The 21,115-nt window shown below is 30.5% G+C and overlaps 2 protein-coding genes across 2 annotated transcripts; one reads left to right on the plus strand and one right to left on the minus strand.

Annotated features, from left to right (window-relative positions):
• Positions 1-13,672: 13,672 nt before the first annotated feature.
• Positions 13,673-14,784, minus strand: LOC112091597. The gene is made up of 2 exons (XM_024165666.1): positions 14,691-14,784; positions 13,673-14,214 (listed from the first exon to the last, which is right to left on the minus strand). Exons 1-2 carry the CDS (start codon positions 14,782-14,784, stop codon positions 13,673-13,675), a joined length of 636 nt encoding a protein of 211 aa, XP_024021434.1.
• A 3,459-nt stretch (positions 14,785-18,243) lies between these two features.
• Positions 18,244-20,480, plus strand: LOC112091599 (60S ribosomal protein L13-1). The gene is made up of 5 exons (XM_024165668.1): positions 18,244-18,310; positions 19,101-19,226; positions 19,414-19,547; positions 19,836-19,994; positions 20,090-20,480. The coding sequence occupies exons 2-5, from the start codon at positions 19,118-19,120 to the stop codon at positions 20,309-20,311; spliced, it is 624 nt and encodes a 207-aa protein (XP_024021436.1). The 5' UTR covers positions 18,244-18,310; positions 19,101-19,117; the 3' UTR covers positions 20,312-20,480.
• Positions 20,481-21,115: the final 635 nt, after the last annotated feature.

Below are 21,115 nucleotides of genomic sequence, written 5' to 3' on the forward strand. Positions count from 1 at the left end.
TTTGTTATACATCATTTGTCTATATAATTTTGTTTTTTGTAAAAAATTTGTCTTTATATTTACTCATTTACTGTTCAAAAATATTACTGGTGTCCTCTTTAGAATTCATCAAGAATAATTGTGTACGTCTACACAAATATGCTTCGTTTTGGTATCTATTAACAATCGCCCACGGATTCTGATTAGAGGTGAAAATTTAAGCAGCCGGATATTAATATTTTTAGTCAGGCTAATCCAATCTTAAAAGAGATGATCGGCCCAATCCGGTCTTAAAACCTACAAGCCTAGTGTCGGGCCTGGCACGAAATTTAACGAGCAACCCATCAAAGCTGCAAACAAACTCTCCGATCTTCAATGTACGTTGTTTCTGGCAAAAAATCAATTCCAATGGTAATCTTGATAGCATGGAAAGACATAAAGCGTAAAACAACATTATTTGTTAACTAGAATTAAAACAACAATTAGCAGTTAGAATATTCCAGAAGTTTCAATCTTCAAACAAAACATTCTATCAAAAAAAATCTTCAAACAAAACAAATACACCACACAAACAGCACAAGGCGAAGAGCATACCAGTAGAGAAAAGGTTCACAATCAGCTCATATGTTTCACAATAGGTATAATTTCAATTTGGTACCATGTGTTATAGTAAAATTATCTTTTAGTATCCTATGTTTTTTAAAATTTTAAATTAATACCTCCATCTTTTGAAAAATTGATTTCTACTACCCTAAAGTCCTTTTTTGGGACATAAAATATCAAATTTGCCCTTTTTAATAATTTCTGATTTAGATTTTTTCTGGTAGTCCCTACAAAAATAGACTACCGGTAATCTCTTATTTTTCAGTCCTCAGATATGTATTAGAATTTATATGTTCTGCATATTTTTTTTAATCTGATGTGATTTTGACTATATTCAACAGTAAAAAACTAGGACTACCGGTAGGACAGACTATCAGAGCAACTCTCTTTTTGATTTTGTCTACCCGAATTTACTAGTTATTAAAGGCTTTAAAAAAAAACTTATCTCGGTAACCAAACATCCTTTATGGCTTTAAAAATCTTAAAAATTAAATTCGAGTCAACCAAAATTAAAAATTACTAATAATGACAAATTTAACATTTTTTCTGTCTTAAGAAAAGGCCTCAAGGTACCAAAAATTAACTTTTTACATGATAGAGATATCAATTTATAATTATTGAAAACGCGTGGTATTGAAAGACAATTTTACAATAACAAAGGTTACTAAATTGAAATTATCCCTTCGTATTATGTTATTCAAATTCTGTTCTACTTTAGACTTTTTAGCTAAACGTGTAATGTTTTAGTTAGATGGAGCTTTCAAGCCCGCTTTAACTGTTTTGAAATATGAACATAACCACTTTTTCAATAATTTCACCAAACTAACATTTAATTCTGAGTGTTTCCTTTTCCATAATTTCACCAAATTTCAAGCCCCCCTTCTTCCGACCGTCAACTCACGAGGCAATCGGATTTGCTCTTGTGAATAAGGAAGCCGCCAACGTAAATAGCTTGCCACTTCCTTTCAAAATTCAACTTAACAATAAAAGAAAACGGTTCAGGGTACATGTAGAGTCATGAGTCATGTGAGATTCATTTACAAGTACTGAAAAAAAAAAAAAAAAAAAAAAAAAAAAAATAATATATAGTACTATAATGTAATATACATACATATATATATATATATAAGGGAGGTTTATAGTACTGACCGTGGTGTGGAAGTCTATATGGGGCGGTTCTGTGGCAATATTATCCTGTTCTGAACATGCTCTCCTAAATTTTATCTAATTACAAAGTAATACGTAATACATATTACTCGAGTAAACAAACATTGTATAAAGTAATATAATAATTTAATACAACACAAACCAAACACCTACATAAGAATTATACAATACAACACTATATATACCACATACAATACAATATGGTGCATCATTATATATAGAAAAGATAATAGAAGCTGATATAAATTCATAATAACTAGTAACCACACAATTTCCTCGAACTTTAAACTAATCTATCTTTTTTCAGGAAAAAAAAAAACAGGAAAAAAAAAAAAAAAAAAAAAAAAAAAAACTCACCTTTTCTTTTATTTTCATTTTATATTCCCTACTTCATATCCCTGCCCACCCCCGACAAAGTTCTATCCAATGATGAAAATATCGACATTTTTATCGATACTTATGCGGAAATTTTCATATTTTGGAAGTTATTTTTTTCAGCAACTTATCTTCTCTGTAACTCATCATTTCATCCTAAAATTCAAATACTTTGATCAGACAAATTTGCTATACACGTCATCATCTTTTCAAACCTGTTTTTTGAATTTTCCTAAAAAGCCGTTGTTAAAAATTGCCAACTAAAATCCTAACAATATATATATATATATATAATATTTCTTTAATAGGATAAAAATAAATATTCGCCATTATAAAATTTGCACATTTTCCCTGATAATATATGTTATAATTTATGGAAAGACGTAACGTTATTTTTTGCACGCCTTGGCTCTTGCTTCCGCCTGAGCACTTGCCTCAATTCTTGAGATACGTGTTCATCTCTTCCGCAGACTAGTCCAAGAGGTGTTTTTTTTTTTTTTTTTTTTTTTTTTTTTAACAAGCGACAATAGTGTTAGTTTGGATAAGAAATCGGAGGAGAAAAATTAGAACAATTACAATATGTATTATCACTTTCTATTATTTGACATGATCTGATGAATCCAGCCAACGTTAAATAGAAGGCAAGATCACGCATTGAATTTTAGTTGGGTCATGATGTCGATCGATAACGATGGTTAATTAAGAAGAACTCTTGGTCTTTGGTATTTTATAGTCGATGCTATAGGGACAAGTAGTGTGATTGATATAGAAATGGCAAAAACAGAAAATGGAAGGTATATTTGGAGCTACTGGATATTACAAAGACTTGAAATGGTCTTCGTCTATCAATTTCTTGAGGGATATAATAACCATGCAAGTATGTAGCCATTAGGTACCTTTAATTTTGATTTTTTTTATATTGATGTATTTTAAAATCTTTAATTAAATATGACGTTGAGATTAATCATGGTTCATGAATTAATTAACATATGAATTGGCATTTACAATGGACTAATCAAAATCTCGAGTGAATATTTAAAACAACGGTTATACAAATCGCCGGAAAAAAATAGATAAATAGATAAAGATAACGTATGTGACTCATTTAAAACAACGGTTATACAAATTGCAGGTTAAAAAAGGGAGAAAAATAAAAGGATAAAAGAAATAAAGACAAAAGCGGGAAAAAAGATATGTAGCAAAAGACAAGGAGAAAAGACAAGAAAAAATTAAGAAAGTAACTTGTATGAAATGTGTCGCAACTAAAGCTGTAATATATGAGGCTCATAGGTAAAAGATGTTTATGTAGAGACACGTTTAAAATTAAAAATAATAATAATAATTCAGCAGGGTAATTAGAAAAAAAAATTGTTTTAAATAGCCCGAAGAAAATTATTTAAAAGAGATATATTCAAAAATATATAAAGAACAAAGGTTAAAAGATGAATAAAAAAATATAAGGGTGGAAAAAAAAAAAAAAAAAAAAAAAAAAAAAAAAAAAACAGAGAGAGAGAGAGAGACCGGTAACGAAATGGGGCTTGCAATGAAATGGCCCCCTGAGAAACGGATTCTCTCCTGTAAGGAAAGAAAGATTATCTAATTTTCATAATACCAAAAAAAATCTATATATTAAACCGTATTGTATAATTTAATTAAAAAGGATGTATATAAAATGTATAAAATATTTAAAAAATCTCAAAATTTGGGGGCGGATGTTGAGTTTCAAAACTGGGGCTAGAGGTTAGGTTTCGGTGCCTGATTTTAGGACTGACACGGTCGGCGTCTGATTTATATTCTTTAAAAAGTGCATTTTAACTCCTCATTTTTCAAAAATTTCAATTTTGCCTAATTAAAAAAAACACACACAACTTTGCCCTCGTTTGTTTCATTAGTTTAGTTCAATTTAACTCAGTTTAAGCGGTGAGCACTGTTTGAATTCATATTTAAAAAACAAGAAGTCTAAATTGTATTTCATGTTTTAAAAAAAATTCAAATCAATAAAATTCGAATCAGCGATATAAATAAGGACTTTGCTTTTCAAACTTTGCAAAAAGAACATATTAAACAACTCCACCTTTTCCCTCGCCTCCTTCAAATATTGGTCAAGATCAGGACTGAAGTGAACCTTGGTTAAGATCAGGCCTAAATTTTATTTAATTATAAAGTAATACGCAATACATCATGAGTAAACAAACATTGTATAAAGTAATTTAATAATTTAATACAACACAAACCAAACTCCTAGATAAGAATTATGCAATACAACACCATATATCATATACAATACACTATGGTGCATTAAACGTGCTTTAGTATTTATATCTAGGGGACCATTAAATAATAAGGCCTTTTAATAATTTTTGTTATATATAGAAAATATAATAGATAAATAAACTGATTTAAATGCATAATAATTAATAACCACACAATTTCCTCAAACTTTGAACTAACTTATCTTTTTTTCTAAAAAGAAAGAACTTTCTCCAGTACATTAATATACCGGTAGGTCATGTTTTCTATCCGTAGGATTTGCATAAAATCACATAATAGTCAAGTACGTAGATCCAACGGTTAAAAAAACTTGACCTACTAGTACACCAGGCATACTAAAGAATTTTTTTAAAAAACACTTACCTTTTCTTTTATTTTATATTCCCAACTTATTTTGATTATAATACCATAAATACTAAGCACATCGTCGTCCTCATCATCTTGATTTCCCAACCCATCCCGACAAAGTTCTATCTAATGATGAAAATATCGACATTTTTACTGATATTTTTGTGGAAATTTCCGTATTTTGGAAGTAACGACATGAAAATCGCATAATATTTTAAAATTTTCACAAATATTTCAGTAAATATCTATATGTTCAGGGAAATTTCTCTTTTCGAGTAAAATGTAGTTAACAAGGAAGCAAGCAGGGCCGTTGACTATGAGCAAGCAGGGCCGTAAAAAAAATAAAAATTCATACTAAAACACTTTATTTTTAAATGAGACTTTAAAAACCTTAAAATAGATAATAATGCATTAATTAGATGAAACTCTCATTCAAAATACTAATTATTTAACAAATATGTAAGGTAACATAATACAATTATTTAAATACTAAGCACACGTTCACAAATTAAGTAAAATAGCTTAAAGTCAACATAATACATATATCATACATATATAGTTTCATACATAATGATAAATTATCAATATCAAAAGGAACTTTAGGAGGTTGGAAGGTATTTTGAACACATTCTTAGTTTAAACAATATTGAAGGGATATAATAACCATACAAGTATGTAGTCATTAGGTACCTTTTATTTTGATTTTTTTTTTTTGTATTTTGATGTATTTTAAATTCTTTTATTAAATATGACGTTGAGTCAAAAAATACGAAGATTCAACAGTTAAAAAAACTTGGCCTACCGGTACACCAGGCGTACCAGAGAATTTAAAAAAAAAAAAAAAAAAAAACTCACCTTTTCTTTTATTTTTATTTTATATTCCCTACTTCATATCCCCGCCCACCCCGACAAAGTTCTATCCAAGGATGAAAATATCGACATTTTTATCGATACTTATGCGGAAATTTTCGTATTTTGGAAGTTATTTTTTTCAGCAACTTATCTTCTCTAGAACTCATCATTTCATCTTCAAATTCAAATACTTTGATCAGACAAATTTGCTATACACGTCATCATCTTTTCAAACCTGTTTTTTGAATTTTTCTAAAAAACCGTTGTTAAAAATTGCCAACTAAAATCCTAACAATATATATATATATATATAATATTTTTTTGATAGGATAAAAATAAATATTCCCCATTATAAAATTTGCACATTCTCCCTGATAATATATGTTATAATTTACGGAAAGACGCAACGTTATTTTTTGCACGCCTTGGCTCTTGCTTCCGCCTGAGCACTTGCCTCAACTCTTGAGATACGTGTTGATCTCTTCCGCAGACTAGTCCAAGAGGTGTTTTTTTTTTTTTTTTTTTTTTTTTTTTTTTTTTTTTTAACAAACAAAAAAATTTGGATAAGAAATGGGAGGAGGAAAATTAGAACAATTACAATATTTATTATCACTTTCTATTATTTGGCATGATCTGATGAATCCAGCCAACGTTAAATAGAAGGCAAGATCACGCATTGAATTTTAGTTGGTTCATGATGTCGATCGATAACGATGGTTAATTAAGAAGAACTCTTGGTCTTTGTTATTTTATAAGCGATGCTATAGGGACAAGTAGTGTGATTGATATAGAAATGACAAAAACAGAAAATAATGGAAGGTATATTTGGAGTTACTTGATATTACAAAGACTTGAAATGGTCTTCATTTATCAATTTCTCAGGGGATATAATAACCATACAAGTATGTAGTATATAGGTACCTTTAATTTTGATTTTTTTTTATTTTGATGTATTTTAAAATCTTTAATTAAATATGACGGTGAGATTAATCATGGTTCATGAACTAATTAACATATGAAGTGGCATTTACAATGGACTAATAAAAAACGCGAGTGAATATTTAAAATAATGATTATACAAATCACTGAAAAAAGGATAAAATAGATAACGTGTGTGACTCATTTAAAACAAGGATTATATAAATCACGGGGAAAAAAGGGAAGGGAAAAGAAAGGATAAAAGAAATAAAAAAAGGCGGGAAAAAAGATATGAAGTAAAAGATAAGGAATACGACAAAAGAAAAAATTAAGAAAGAAACTTGTATGAAATGTTTCACCACTGAAGCTGTAATTTATGATGCTAATAGGCAAAAGATGTTTTTGGAAAAATTATTTAAATTGGAATTAGTGGAGATATTTTGAAATTTTTTTTTAATAAAGGGGTATACATGAAAAATTTAAAAATCTATAGGTAAAAATTGAAAAACTAAAAATATAAGGGGGCATATGCCTCTCGAGCCTCACCTCCCCTCCACCGTTAGGGGTGTAAATATAATTACTCTTTACATTGTTACATCAAGCCCTACAGAAGTGGTATTCATCTTTTAAATACTGGGCTCAAGTTAGCTATCAGTCGCTACAATGAATTGAAACTGATGTTCAAGAGAAAAAGTTTACGGACTAGTTGCGTGACATAGACTTTGGAGAAAAAATGGGAAGACTCAAAAAAGAAAAAAGGAGGAAAAAAATGGACGACTCAAAAAAAAAAAAGAAAAACGGAAGACATGAAGCTTATTAATGTCGTATCTTTTTAATATCTTCGGACTATGGAAGTACTTTCTTTCTTCACTTTTTTGTTTTCAATCTAAATACCTCTTTGGATTCTGCGTTAAAATCTTGCGTTAAAATCTTGCATAAATCTTGCGTTAAAATATTGAATAAATATATTTATGTGAATATGTGATAATCCTTAAGCTTTTATATGCAACAATATCATTGTACAGTCTACAATTAGGTGGGGTGTGAGAGGGTTAAATTAGGTATTATGAACATTAATCAATAAAAGGATAGATTTTTTAAATTTTTGTTAGAAGAATATTAATTAGTGGGGACATCTATAAATTTTTGGGGGTACAATGGCGAAGCCAGAATTTTATTTCAGGGGCGTAAATTGAAAGCGTGAAAACCGTTATAAATGTTGATTACCTTCAATTCTAGTACTACTAACTAGTTGGAAGAACATTTTACACACATGCATATTGATATGCTTATTGAAGTTTATGATACGCAATTTATAGTTTACTTTTTTTTTTTTTTAAAAAAGGTTTTTACTACTTCAAGAAGAGTAAATTAGAGAAAAAAAAATATTTATGAGAAAATAGTAATTAAGAGGATTGCTTGGAAAAAAATGCTTAATTAGGGGGCACATTTGAGAAAATATTTATAATAGGTCATCTTTTAGGGTTTACTTATGAAAGAATATTATATGAAAAAATGCTTAAAGAATATTTCGTTTCAAATTCTTTTCATGAAGAACGATAAATTATTGAACTCCCTTCAACACTGTAAATTACGTCTTCTTTCAAAAAATGATAATGAGAACTTTTCAAACATTATGCGTGAAACTCAGGAAGTCAACAGAATGAATGGTTCTAAAATTTCTTCCGCATACTAGTCCACGAGGTTTTTTTTTTTTTTTCTTTAACAAGCGACAATAATGTTAATTTGGATAAGAAATAGGGGGAGAAAAATTAGAAAAATTACAATATATATTATCACTTTCTATTATTTGACATGATGTGATGAATCCAGCCAACGTTAAATAGAAGGCAAAACGCATTGAATTCTAGTTGGGTCATGATGTCGATCGATAACGCTGGTTAACTAACAAACTGAGTATAGGGACGAGTAGTGTGATTGATATAGAAAGGACAAAAACAGAAAATAATGGAAGGTATATTTGGAGTTACTTGATATTACAAAGACTTGAAATGGTCTTCGTCTATCAATTTCTCAGGGGATATAATAACCATACAAGTATGTAGTCGTTAGGTACCTTTAATTTTGATTTTTTTTTTTTTTTGTATTTTGATGTATTTTAAAATCTTTAATTAAATATGACGTTGAGATTAATCATGGTTCATGAATTAATTAACATATCAATTGGCATTTACAATGGGCTAATTAAAAACATGAATGAATATTTAAAATAACGGTTGCACAGATCGCCGAAAAAAAAGAAGGAAAAAAAAGAGATAAAATAGATAAAGACAACGTGTGTGACTCATTTAAACAATGATTATACAAATCGCGGGGAAAAAAGGGAAGAAAAATGAAAGGACAAAAGAAATATAGACAAAAGTGAGAAAAAATATATGAAGTAAAAAAATATATTTTTTTAAATAACCCTAAGAAAAGTACTTTTCCATAGTAAATGTGATCCCCTTTTTCAAGCTCGCTCTTATCAATCTTGTTGGCAAAGAAACCCATTTCTCTCCCACTCGAGGTTCTTCTTTTTCTAAATATCTTGCTTTCCCCCACTTGTTGATAGTATATTTCTAAATATCTTGCTTTCCCCCACTTGTTGATAGTATATTATTATACTGAGAAAAGGATGTGGATATGGGGCTCTAGGCATATACATATCCACACCTCCTGTTAAAGATCCAACACTGAGTATAGGGACAAGTAGTGTGATTGATATAGAAATGACAAAAACAGAAAATAATAGAAGGTATATTTGGAGTTACTTGATATTACAAAGACTTGAAATGGTCTTCGTTTATCAATTTCTCCGGGGATATAATAACCATACAAGTATGTAGTCATTAGGTACCTTTAATTTTTATTTTTTTTCTATTTTGATGTATTTTAAATTCTTTAATTAAATATGACGTTGAGATTAATCATGGTTCATAAATTAATTAACATGAATTGGCATTTACAATGGACTAATAAAAAACGCGAGTGAATATTTAAAACAACACTTATTCAAATCACTGGAAAAGAAAGAAGGAAAAAGAAAAAATAGATAAAGACAATGTGTGTGACTCATTTAAACAATAAAAATACAAATTGCAGGGAAAAAAGGGAAGAAAAATGAAAGGATAAGAGCAATAAAGACAAAACCAGGAAAAAAAATATGAAGCAAAAGACAAAAGAAAAAATTAAGAAAGTAGCTTGTATGAAATGTTTCGCAACTGAAGCTGTAATTTATAAGGCTAATTGGCAAAAGATGTTCATGTAGAGATACATTTAAAATAAAATAAAAAATTAGTTCAATAGGGTAATTAGCAAAAAAATATTATTATTTTAAATAACACTAAAAAAAGTATTTAAAATAGATATATTCAAAAATACATAAAAATTAAAGGTTAAAAGATGAATAAAAAAATATAAGGTAGGAAAAAGAAGAAAAGAAAAGAAACTAAAAAAAAAGAAAAACTAAAAAGAAAAAAAAGACCGGCAACAAAATGGGGCGGGCAATAAAACGGCCTCCGAAAAACGGATTCTCTCTTTTAAGTCCGAGCGAAAATATATAAATTGGGATTAATATATATTCTACATATAATTGTGGTTATTTGATTAAGTAAAGGATATAATATATATATATATATATGCCGACCATTGTAATCAGGGCCAAAAAAGGGTTTTCCATAGTAAATGTGAGTAGGAATACAACTTTCTATAGCAGTAAATGTGGTCTCCTGGTTGGAGCATCCTCCTATCAATTATGTTGGAACGCAACCCCATCTCCTTCTACAACTTTGTCCGTCTTTCTCAATAAAAAGTTCTCGGTGGCATGGGCTACGCATCAACAGTCTTATTTATAGCCAAACAAGTATCGTATTAATTTTTTAAGCAAGCAACAACAACTTGGCTTTAAAAAAAAATGTGTATATAAGTTTAAATTGACATCACTATAGAATATTTTAGTGAGTGAAGATTTTTGTTGGGTTTACTAATTCGAAAAATCACTATTTCTCATAATGTCTATCCTTCAAGATGATATGATTGGTAGATTTTTCTAGAACCTTAATATTCTTTGTAAATGAGATGCTTTATATTCGATTATTTATATCTGTCATTGGAATATAAGTGGTCCTTGGCATAATTCACACTCTAAAATATTTTATGGAAGGAAAAGAAGACAAATACTCTTTAGAATATATGGGTCTTAGATTTTCACCTATTATTCTTAATTAATATCATTTAATCAAAGAATTATATTAGCTAAAATGATATTAATCAAGAATAAAAGGTAAAAATTTTAGAACAATACACTCAAATGGTGAATTCACTAATTTTTTCTTCAATTACCTAGATCAGCCTCAAGAACGTATTTCTTGGATTCTCACATTTAGACCTTTCTTTGAAGAAATAATTACACACAAAAAACCATTTTTAAGACTTTTTGCTTAAAATATGTCTTCAGTTTGAAAAAATTGCCAATCTATCTCATTGATTAGCTATAGTCAACTAGAACATAACAGATGCAGGTGTAAATGTGTCGATGCTATGCGTATTATATGATATCTCGGTTTCAGATGCAGCACGTAAGAGTACTAGAATGAACTAAGCAAGATCGAAATCTGGTAACTAAGCAAACCAGATTTCTAGAGCAGCAAACTCATGAACTATTTCATAAAAATATGCCATTTTCCAACAACTTGTTTGACGCTGATTTGTGTTGATTTGCATTGTTTCTCAGAGAATTTGCTTTTGATATCCAGTAAAAGCTAAAGTTGCAGCAATTGATTTATCACTGTAATTTATACTCTATTCACTAGCTTTATTTACTTTGTTTATTATTAGTCTCGTTTTGTTAGCCTGATGGCTTAAATATAGGCTTATTATTTTCCCTAAAATCCCAACTTTTATATCAATTCATTTGTTAAATTGCCTTCTATTTTTCTTTTTGCCCTTCATCTTAAATTCCGGTTACAAAGAGACCATCTTATGGAAGGCTTTTTAATCACGGCATGTACTTGACCGTCGTACGCGCATATCCCTTTAAAGAAGTATTGTGCATGATGAGTAACAGCCGCTCAAGATGAAGAAACTTTCAAAAAAAAAATTAAAGCCCGTTTGATTCACAAATTTAATCCTCATGATTTTGATTATGTTTTAGTGTTTTCTCTCATAAAAAATTTAATCAAAAAAGTTTCACCAACAAAATTTGAATTCTAAATTAAAATTATAAATTTGAACTCATGATATTCGAAACCGTATTTAAACATGTAAGGTTAATTATTTAAAGGTTTTGGGGTAGAGGCAAAACGAATATTCTCTCTCTCTACCAATTTGGACATTAGGTACTGCGTTTGACAGTACTCTCATTGGTCGAGTTCCAATTTGACCTAGCCAACCGTACGTATGCATATAAATACACACAAGACAAGGACATATAACAAATGTCCTTTGTGTAATTACGTTCTAGAATTTACGGAGACTACTTATATATATATATATATAAATATATACACACACACACATACCAGTAGAACGAGCAACTGCATGTATACTATATATACAATGTGGTGAATTGATTACTTGCATATATATCAACTTTCTTGTTTTGAAATGTGCTTTCTCTAGGAGATGAATTAGTCCAAAAGTGTCTTTTAGCATATAATAACAATATTATAATATACACTTGGATAATTAATATATGTAATGATTGATCAAGTGGCCATGAATCCTCCTCAATTTTCATAACTGTCTAAGGGAAGAAGATTAAGGACAAGAGAGAACCGAATAAACACTTTTAGCATTTTTTAGTCATAAAATAGTAATTTATAAACTTTACGACAGAAGCGGTAATGTTCTATTAATACCAACCTCATTGAAGTCAATATGCGGCCCAATAGCGGTCAACTATTAACATGCTAATATGAATTGAAAGTGATGTTCAAGAGAATAAGTTTATGAACAAGTTGCGTGACATTTAAAAACAAAAACAAAATCGAGAGAAAAACAAAAATGGGAGACTTGGAGCTACATGAAAGGGAAAGGCTCGTCTTCATCAACTAATAACTACTTAATATCTTAGGACTATATGGGAGTACTTTCCCTCCTCCAATTTTTTGTTTCGATCTAATACCTTTTTGGATTTTGGGTTAATAATCTTGTGTTAAAATGCATATGTTAAATATAGTACTAATCAGAACTCAATAAGAAATCCATCTTAAGTCCTAAGTTTAATTAGGGCTCATTTGATTCAAAAGTTTGAATAGAAAGTTAAATTTTATGAGAGAGAATATTGTAGTAAAAAGGTTTTGAACAATAGTTTGAATTTGTCAAATAAAATGCATGCTCAGTTTTCTGATAACTTTCTACCGCTTTACGTACACATTCTAATTCAAAACCAGATAAACAAATACCTAGAATTCCCATTAATAAAAAGGCGGAACTTCCTGCAGTGTACAAAATAAATTTTGTAGCTGAATACAAACGTTTCTTTCCTCCCCACATGGATAGAAGTAGATAAACTGGAATTAATTCTAATTCCCACATGATAAAAAAAAGTAAAAGGTTTTGAGAAGAAAATGGAAAAAAATAAAATAAAATAAAATCATTGCATCAATAAAATGTGACTGAATCATTTGTAATAGATACATATAAGCATCATTATATTATTGTTTTTATATATACTATCCTTTTAGAAATTTTCTGGTACGTCTATATATATAATAATATGTACACTTGTGTAGAAGAAATACTGGCAGTGTAACTTGTTTATACACAGATTACTAACCTTAAACAAATTGTCACGTACATGTACTAGTTAAAAAAAGAAAGTAAATACTAATAATGAAAGAATTTTCAATAAAGAAAACGTAGAAACGAAAGAAGTAAAATATAAGGGTAACGTTGCTTTGATTTCTAGACACGTAAAAGTACATGACAATATATATATATATATAGTCGATCAATTAACTAATTTTTTTTTTTACATTATTGATTAGATAGTACATACACTGACTCGAAGGTACTGACGATGATGAAAGAAATTGTAGCTAACTACATACAAATTATATTTAAAGGGGTAGCTTATTACTTGCTCCCAACAAGTAATTTGCTTTTATTTATTTATTTGCACGAAGTAGTCCTGATCTTAATTAACAATTTGATCATTCTATTTGTTGTCTTTATACTTCTCCGACGATGAGGAAGCGTTTGTTGCTTCGATCGCGTCAATCTTATGGGCAAACGCCAGTTCGTTAAAAGTGCTTGCAATGTTGCCTAAGGTTAAAGGCTTTGAAGTAAACATTTTCGCGGCAATTTCAGCCCTGTGTTTGAAACCTAAACCCTGGCTGCTCACAGCTTTGCCTGTGGTGCAGTAAACAGCAAAAGACTCGCAGTTGTTGTTCAAGAGGTCGTAGTCGCTGAACCCTCTGCCCGCTAGCATCTCAATGGCTCGTTGGACGACGACATTGGGCGCGTCGGAGGATCCCACGCTGCATGTTCCTAAGTTTTTTGTACAGAAGTGGGCCTTGGAAACGTTGTACTCAAAACGATAGAGCTCGTGGCCTCCCAGGAAGCAATCGATACATGTTTTCACCACCCCTCTTTGTGTACTCCCGTGGTAGTCGCAGATGTTGCAGCGTATACTTGATTCCCCGGGGAGATCCGTTGTTCTGGTGAAATGGATCACCCTGTTCTCTTCCACATATATTCCTGCCGTAGATGAGAGCAAATCATATTTCCTAATATAATTAAGCACTATTAGCTCTTTGTTGAAGTTTGTTAACAACTTACTCATCAAGTACTTAATTATGATTTTGCAGTGCAAGATATCAGATGCTCAAGTAATTAAGGAACTATATAGGAAGATATATTTTGTATAATAACGATCTTAACAAAATTTTCACGATTCATAAGTTAAATGTGAGGAGAAATTAATTAATAAAGAGATGATAATAATTACTAATTAATACGATCACACAAATGATATTTTTGTATTATTTAAGATATGCGCATTTGTATAAAAACTCAAAATATCGAAGATATAGAGCTTCTTTGGAATAGCTTTATTTTGCTTCCGTTTTGCCACTTAAATAGAAAGAAAAAATAAGTAAAAAATCCTACCTTTATACGTTAGGGTTTAACAAAAAAACAAAGTTATACATATGTATGTATGTATGTATGTATACCGTGGTGGGAATAAGAGTGCAACGTTCTATAGGTATAAATGTGGTCTCCCGGTTTGAGAATCCTCCTATCAACCTTGTTGGAAAACAACCCCATCTTTCTCGACTCTCTTTCTCAAAAACAAGTTTCCTTTGCGATTGTTTCAGTTTGGCACCAATTGTTGTTAATCGAGGACTGCAGTGGCAACATGGCTATGCGGCAAGGGGCATATATATAGCCAAACGCAGCTCATTCTAGGTCCCTAAAAAATTAAAAATAAAATAAAATAAAAACAACTTGCCACAAATAAATATATATATATAAGAATTGTCTTTTAAGTCCGGCACCTAGACCGGTCATGCGCGTGTAATTTTTTCTCTATATGTTTGTGTAATATTATTCGTGTGTGTAACACTCAGTTTGTTTTAATGTATAACATTTAATAAATATATTTCAACACATGTAACATTGGGTGTTTACGGGTATATGAAAAAATTATACGTACAAACGAACGATATTACACATACATACAAAACAAAGTCGCTGGATTCAAGATTTTGCCTATATATGTGGTTTTAATACTTACTTTAATATTTACTCATCGATAGATATTATTATTTTAATCGTGAAATTTTAATCAAACAGTTATAATAAATTAAGTAATTAACTTAAAAACTGTATAACAATTAATGAGATTAACATCTCATAACGCTATATTATTAAATTTCTATATCGATTGGCAACCTCCTATTTGAAAACGTAAATATTTGTCTATATATATTGTATATATATTTCTTTCATTTAAAGAGGGATTTAACGCAATTTAACAACCTTTGCAGGAACAGTTAACTGCACTCCAAGCGCTGTCGTTGTTGAGGACTTTTGAGTTCTGGTTGAACAAGTACTTTCCTTTTTTTTATTGACTAGACTAGACTAGACAGAAGTTTCCTTTTTTTTATTCTCTCCCTACGAATTTGGGTCTCGTTCGTTTTGCTGATTCGAGTTTAGAATTCGAGTTTTGTTACAGTAAAAAGCTCTCACAAACAGTCACATCTAACTTTTTTACTACAGTAAAAAGCTCTCACATAAAATCACATCTCAACTCGAATTCTAAACTCGAATATATATGTATAGATTGATCAAGTGGCCATTATGTACTAGGAGAGACGCAATGAATCCTCCTCAATTTTCTTAACTGTTATATTGGCGCATTCTAAGGGAAGAAGATCAAGGACAAGAAAGAACCGAATAAACACTTTTAGCATTTTATAGCCATAAAATAGTAATTTATTTACTTTTATGAGAGAAGCGTTACTGTGTTCTATAAATACCAACCTCATAGAAGTGATATAAAGTGATGTTCAAGAGAATAAGTTTATGAACAAGTTGCGTGATATTTAAAAACAAAAAATCCAGAGAAAAACAAAAATGGAAGACTTGAAGCTAGATGAAAGACTTGTCTTCGTCAATTAATTGCTTAACATATTAAGTTTGAATTGAGATTTGCGAAATTTTTATTAGAGATGTGTTTTTCATCCCTCACGTGATGTGGTTCTTGACTTTGCATGTTTGTTAATCAAACGATCATAGAAAAAATGGGATAGATTGTAAGAATTTTGCAAGTCGTGAGGTTAAAGTACCAAACGTAAAAGTTCGAGGGAGAGGTTGAGGGCAAAAGTGTTAATAAACGTCCCTAACTTCTCTCCCTCCCAACCGGAGGTTCCAATTGAAAAAACAAAAAAACAATACAAAAAAACAAAACAAAAACAATATATGTAAATATACTTATGTGAATATGTGACAGCCCTTGAGCTTTTATATGCAACAATATCATTGTACCTATGGTTTTTTTATTATTATTTTTTTTCAATTGCATCTTGTTGTTTTTGTGTTATGGAGACTTTATTCAAAAACAAAAAAGAAGAATAAGAAGACAATTAATAAATAAAAGTAATTGAACTTGCAATGTTTTTAAAAAGGAAATATGACAGTAATAGTTCAAAGAGATTGTATTATTTTACAAATCAAATTAAGACTAAAATTAGGTGGGGTATGAAAGGGTTAAAAGAATAGAATTTTAAATTTTTCTTAGAAGAATATTACTTAGTAGGGACATCTATAAATTTTTAGGGTGTACAATGGCGAAGCCATAATTTTATTTCAGGGAGCGTAAATTGAAAGTTTGAAAACTGTTATAAATGTTAATACTTTCAATGCTTAGTACTACTAACTAGTTGGAAGAACATTTTACACATGTACATATTGATCTACTTATTGAAGTTTTTGATACGCAAATTAAAATTTTGAATAGTTTAATTTTTTTTTTTTTTTAAAAAAGGTTTTTATTACTTTAACAAGAGTAAATTAGAGAAAAGATATTTATGAGAAAATAGTAATTGAGAGGGTTGCTTAAAAAAAAATGCTTAATTAGGGACACGTTTGAGAAAATATTTATAATAGGTTATCTTTTTAGGTTATGATAGAAGATTGTATGAAAAAATATTCAAGAAGGCACCAATTTGAAAAAAAAAAAAAAATAGCTAGAGTAAACTAATTAAAAAAATTCAATTAGGCACATTAAAAAGTTTAAATTGGAATTAGTGGAGGTGAAAACGAGCCTCACAACACAAAATCTCGAATTTAGAGCGCTTAGGTGCGATACAAGTAGTGGCACAACGCACTGGAAATGTAAAAGTTGGTATATAAAAGTTGGGATAAATTGCATGTTGCACCTTAAATTATTTATTTTTTGCATAATACACTTTAAACTTTTAATTTTGGCAAATTGCATCCTAAACATTAAAAACAATTGCAATTGAGGTCTAATAGGTAACGAATATTATCAAATTGACAGTTTAAGACATGTAATTCACATATGAAAGATCAAGATTGTCACTTTTCAAACTATGTTACGTACAAATCTTGTGTCTCAAACTGTCATTTTGATAATGTTATTAGCTATATGATTTTAATTGCAACTGATTTTAAAGTTTAAGGTATAGTTTGTCAAAATAAAAATTTCAGAGCATGTTATGGAAAAGATGAATTATTTACGTGTAACAGTGCAATTTGCTTCAAAAATTAATATTTAAGTTGGTGTTCTTAATATTACTCAATCTAAAACATTATAGTATTCTTGATAGCCATAAAATAGAACAAGAAAACATTATAGTATTCTTGATAGCCATAAAATAGAACAAGAAAACATTATAGTATTCTTGATAGCCATAAAATAGAACAAGAAAACATTATAGTATTCTTGATAGCCATAAAATAGAACAAGAAAATGGTAAATAAAAGGGTAATCTTGATAAATACCCATTAAAAATATATGAGTCAAAATTTTTATTTTTTATTCTTAATTCATAATTTTTTTAATCAAATAATTATACTAATAAAAAAATATTTATCAAGAATAATAAAACTCTAGACTTGCTACATTCTCCAGTTTTTTCAAATTTTTTTTCTTAGAAAGAACGGCCCAGATCATTTTGTAGACTCTCGTTTGAAGGCCCGTCCAATATTACGGCCCAATAAAAGGAAAACTAGGGTTTGTACTATATATATGTATTTTCAGTCGAATGATAAGGCGACGGGGTTCGTTTAGGGTTTATCTTCTTCCATTAGTTCTGCGCCGCGACCTGTAAGTCTCCTTTCACCTTCCATTACATTTATGTTAAAGCTTCTAAACCCTAAACAAAAAACTTAACGAAACTAAAAAACGCGAAAACATTGAACGGAAATTTTCCAGATTCTGGTATCCATTTCCATTTCTTGCGATTTCTCTCTCTGGTTCTAAACAAGTGCTTTCTTTTCATACTCTTTGTGGATCTGTTATACTTTAATTTGGTGTATGTTTTCTCGTATTTGCGAAGTGGTTAATAATGTTTATGGAGAAATGTTACAGGATTTTTGTTTGTTGTTTCTGCTTATTTTCTGTTTGGCTGAGTTGAAAGTTCGATGGAAATTTTAGATTTAGGATTTTAGGTCTCCTTTGATATTGATGATGATCTAAATTATGTTCTTCTGTTCAGTCGGAGTTTGATGTTGTTATATGTGATTTTCTTTTGCTTAATTCTTTGAACGGAGTTTTATTACTTGTTGACTTCAGATTTTTTGTGGGGTTACACCGTAGTGCCCGATTTTATTGCTTAGTGAAACATCAATTATCGAGAATTTGGATTCTTTATGAAATGATACATCAATACTTGATGAAAAATTCGGATTTTATAGCATCTGTCTGTATAACTTGCTGTTAATAAGCATTAATGTTTTTTGGAGAGCAGACGTATCTAGTTGTATCACTGGATTAGGATATTAGAAGGCTTCTGTTGCATTCAAATCCCATCCTTGTGTTCGTACTAGTTCAATTGATGCCTCCTGTAATGCAAAATGAAGCTTAACTAATGTCGGTTTTATTTTCGTTCGTGCAGTATTTTGCAGGTAAGCCATGGTTAAGCATAACAATGTTATCCCTAATGGCCATTTCAAGAAGCATTGGCAGAACTATGTGAAGACATGGTTCAATCAGCCAGCTAGGAAGACTAGAAGAAGAATCGGTGAGTGACTTCCTCATCCTCTTTTGAAGATGTTCTGCTTGCAGAATTAATTGTTACGTTGTGACGGTGGTGCACTTAAGAAATCGTCATGTACTAGTTCATTCATTTGTATAAATCTACTTGTTGAAATGAAATGTTTTTGGGTTGGGCTTCTTTGGTAACACTTTTTTTTTTTAATTGTTACCAGCTCGTCAGAAGAAGGCTGTGAAGATTTTCCCCCGACCCACTGCTGGACCTCTTCGTCCAGTTGTTCATGGACAGACATTGAAATACAACATGAAACTTAGGGCTGGCAGGGGCTTTTCCCTGGAGGAGTTGAAGGTCGGTTGTTGCTATATGTCTGATCTTATATTAAGAATTCCATTTGAAATGTCTCTTTCACGGTGTTAAGTTTCTTAATTATATTTCGTCGTTTGTTTTTGAAATTTTAATGGATTTCATGTCTGTGTGTGTCTGTAAGTTATGATTGTTGGCCATTCTTGCTCATGCAATATTGTAATCAAATACTAGAAGGCCTGTATTCATATTGTCTGAATAATATTTCTGATTTGTTGATTGATTCAATTTGCAAGTAGCTTCTTACATTGGTGCTTAATGTTCATCTTTCAGGCAGCTGGAATCCCAAAGAAGCTTGCACCAACCATTGGCATATCTGTTGACCATCGCCGTAAGAACCGATCTTTGGAGAGCCTTCAAGCTAATATTCAAAGGCTGAAGACTTACAAGGCCAAGTTGGTTGTCTTCCCAAGACGTGCACGCAAATTCAAGGTAAAGATAGTTGATTGTATTGTTCTGAGTTTGATCCAATTCAATGACCTTTTTCCTTTGTGTGGGCTGTCTAATCATTGATCATTTTGCTTTAGGCTGGTGATTCTGCTCCAGAGGAACTGGCCAATGCCACCCAGGTCCAGGGAGAGTTCTTGCCTATTACGCGCGAGAAGCCAACTGTTGAGCTTGTCAAGGTTACTAATGAGTTGAAATCATTCAAGGCATATGACAAGCTTAGACTAGAGCGCACAAACAAACGCCATTTGGGTGCTAGGCTGAAGAAGGCAGCAGAGGCTGAGAAGGAAGATAAGAAGTAGAGAATTTTGGACCTATTAGGCAGCTTTTTAAAACTATTTTGTTTAGCAAATTTTGCATTTCGGTTGCAGACTCTGTTTACTGGACCTGTTTAAATTTCATTAATCTTAATTGTTTGTTATGTCAGTTGAGGAATCTTAAATGGTTGTGGTTTCACTGTTTTTTGTTCAATTGGAACTTCATTTCGATCTTGAGTTTTTTGCTTTTTGTATCTCGTTTCTGCCTGTTTGGGGCTTTCTGTGACCTGGATATAGTTTGTGTTTTACTCTAAAGATTGGACACCAGTAAGGCCTGCTAAATATGAATTGGATCAAGGGAATCTTTTAAAACTTTATAGTTCTTGTGAAAGGTAATTAAAAGATAAATTCCCTGTAAAATGTCTTTTAAATCTTGATGGAAGCTTGAAGAAGTAAAATCCTAGTGAATAAGTTTGATTCTTGTGGGGGTTGATGCATTTGCCCAAGCAGGTAATGTATTTGGATTGTTGAGTCAAATCCAATTTACAGAATGTAGATGGAATGATATTTGCATATTCCTCCAACGTGAATCTGAAATTTTGAAAGGTAAGAAGGCTAAGGGATGTAATAAGTCCTGGTATCCACCATGAAAATCTACTCGAGATCTCAAAAAATACATTCAATGATTAATTAGAAATGGATGACAGTATTTAAACTGTTGACTGTCCTCATTTTGACAATGAAATGATAGAACATAAAAAATTGAACTGTTTGAGTGTTCTTTTTCCAACATCATTCCACGGGGAAACAACTGATTTACAATAAATCTTTGCTATTAACAAATATAAC

The sequence above is a fragment of the Morus notabilis genome, unplaced genomic scaffold (genome assembly GCF_000414095.1).
Source record: "Morus notabilis unplaced genomic scaffold, ASM41409v2 Scaffold2196, whole genome shotgun sequence".
NCBI classification, from domain to species: Eukaryota; Viridiplantae; Streptophyta; class Magnoliopsida; order Rosales; family Moraceae; genus Morus; species Morus notabilis.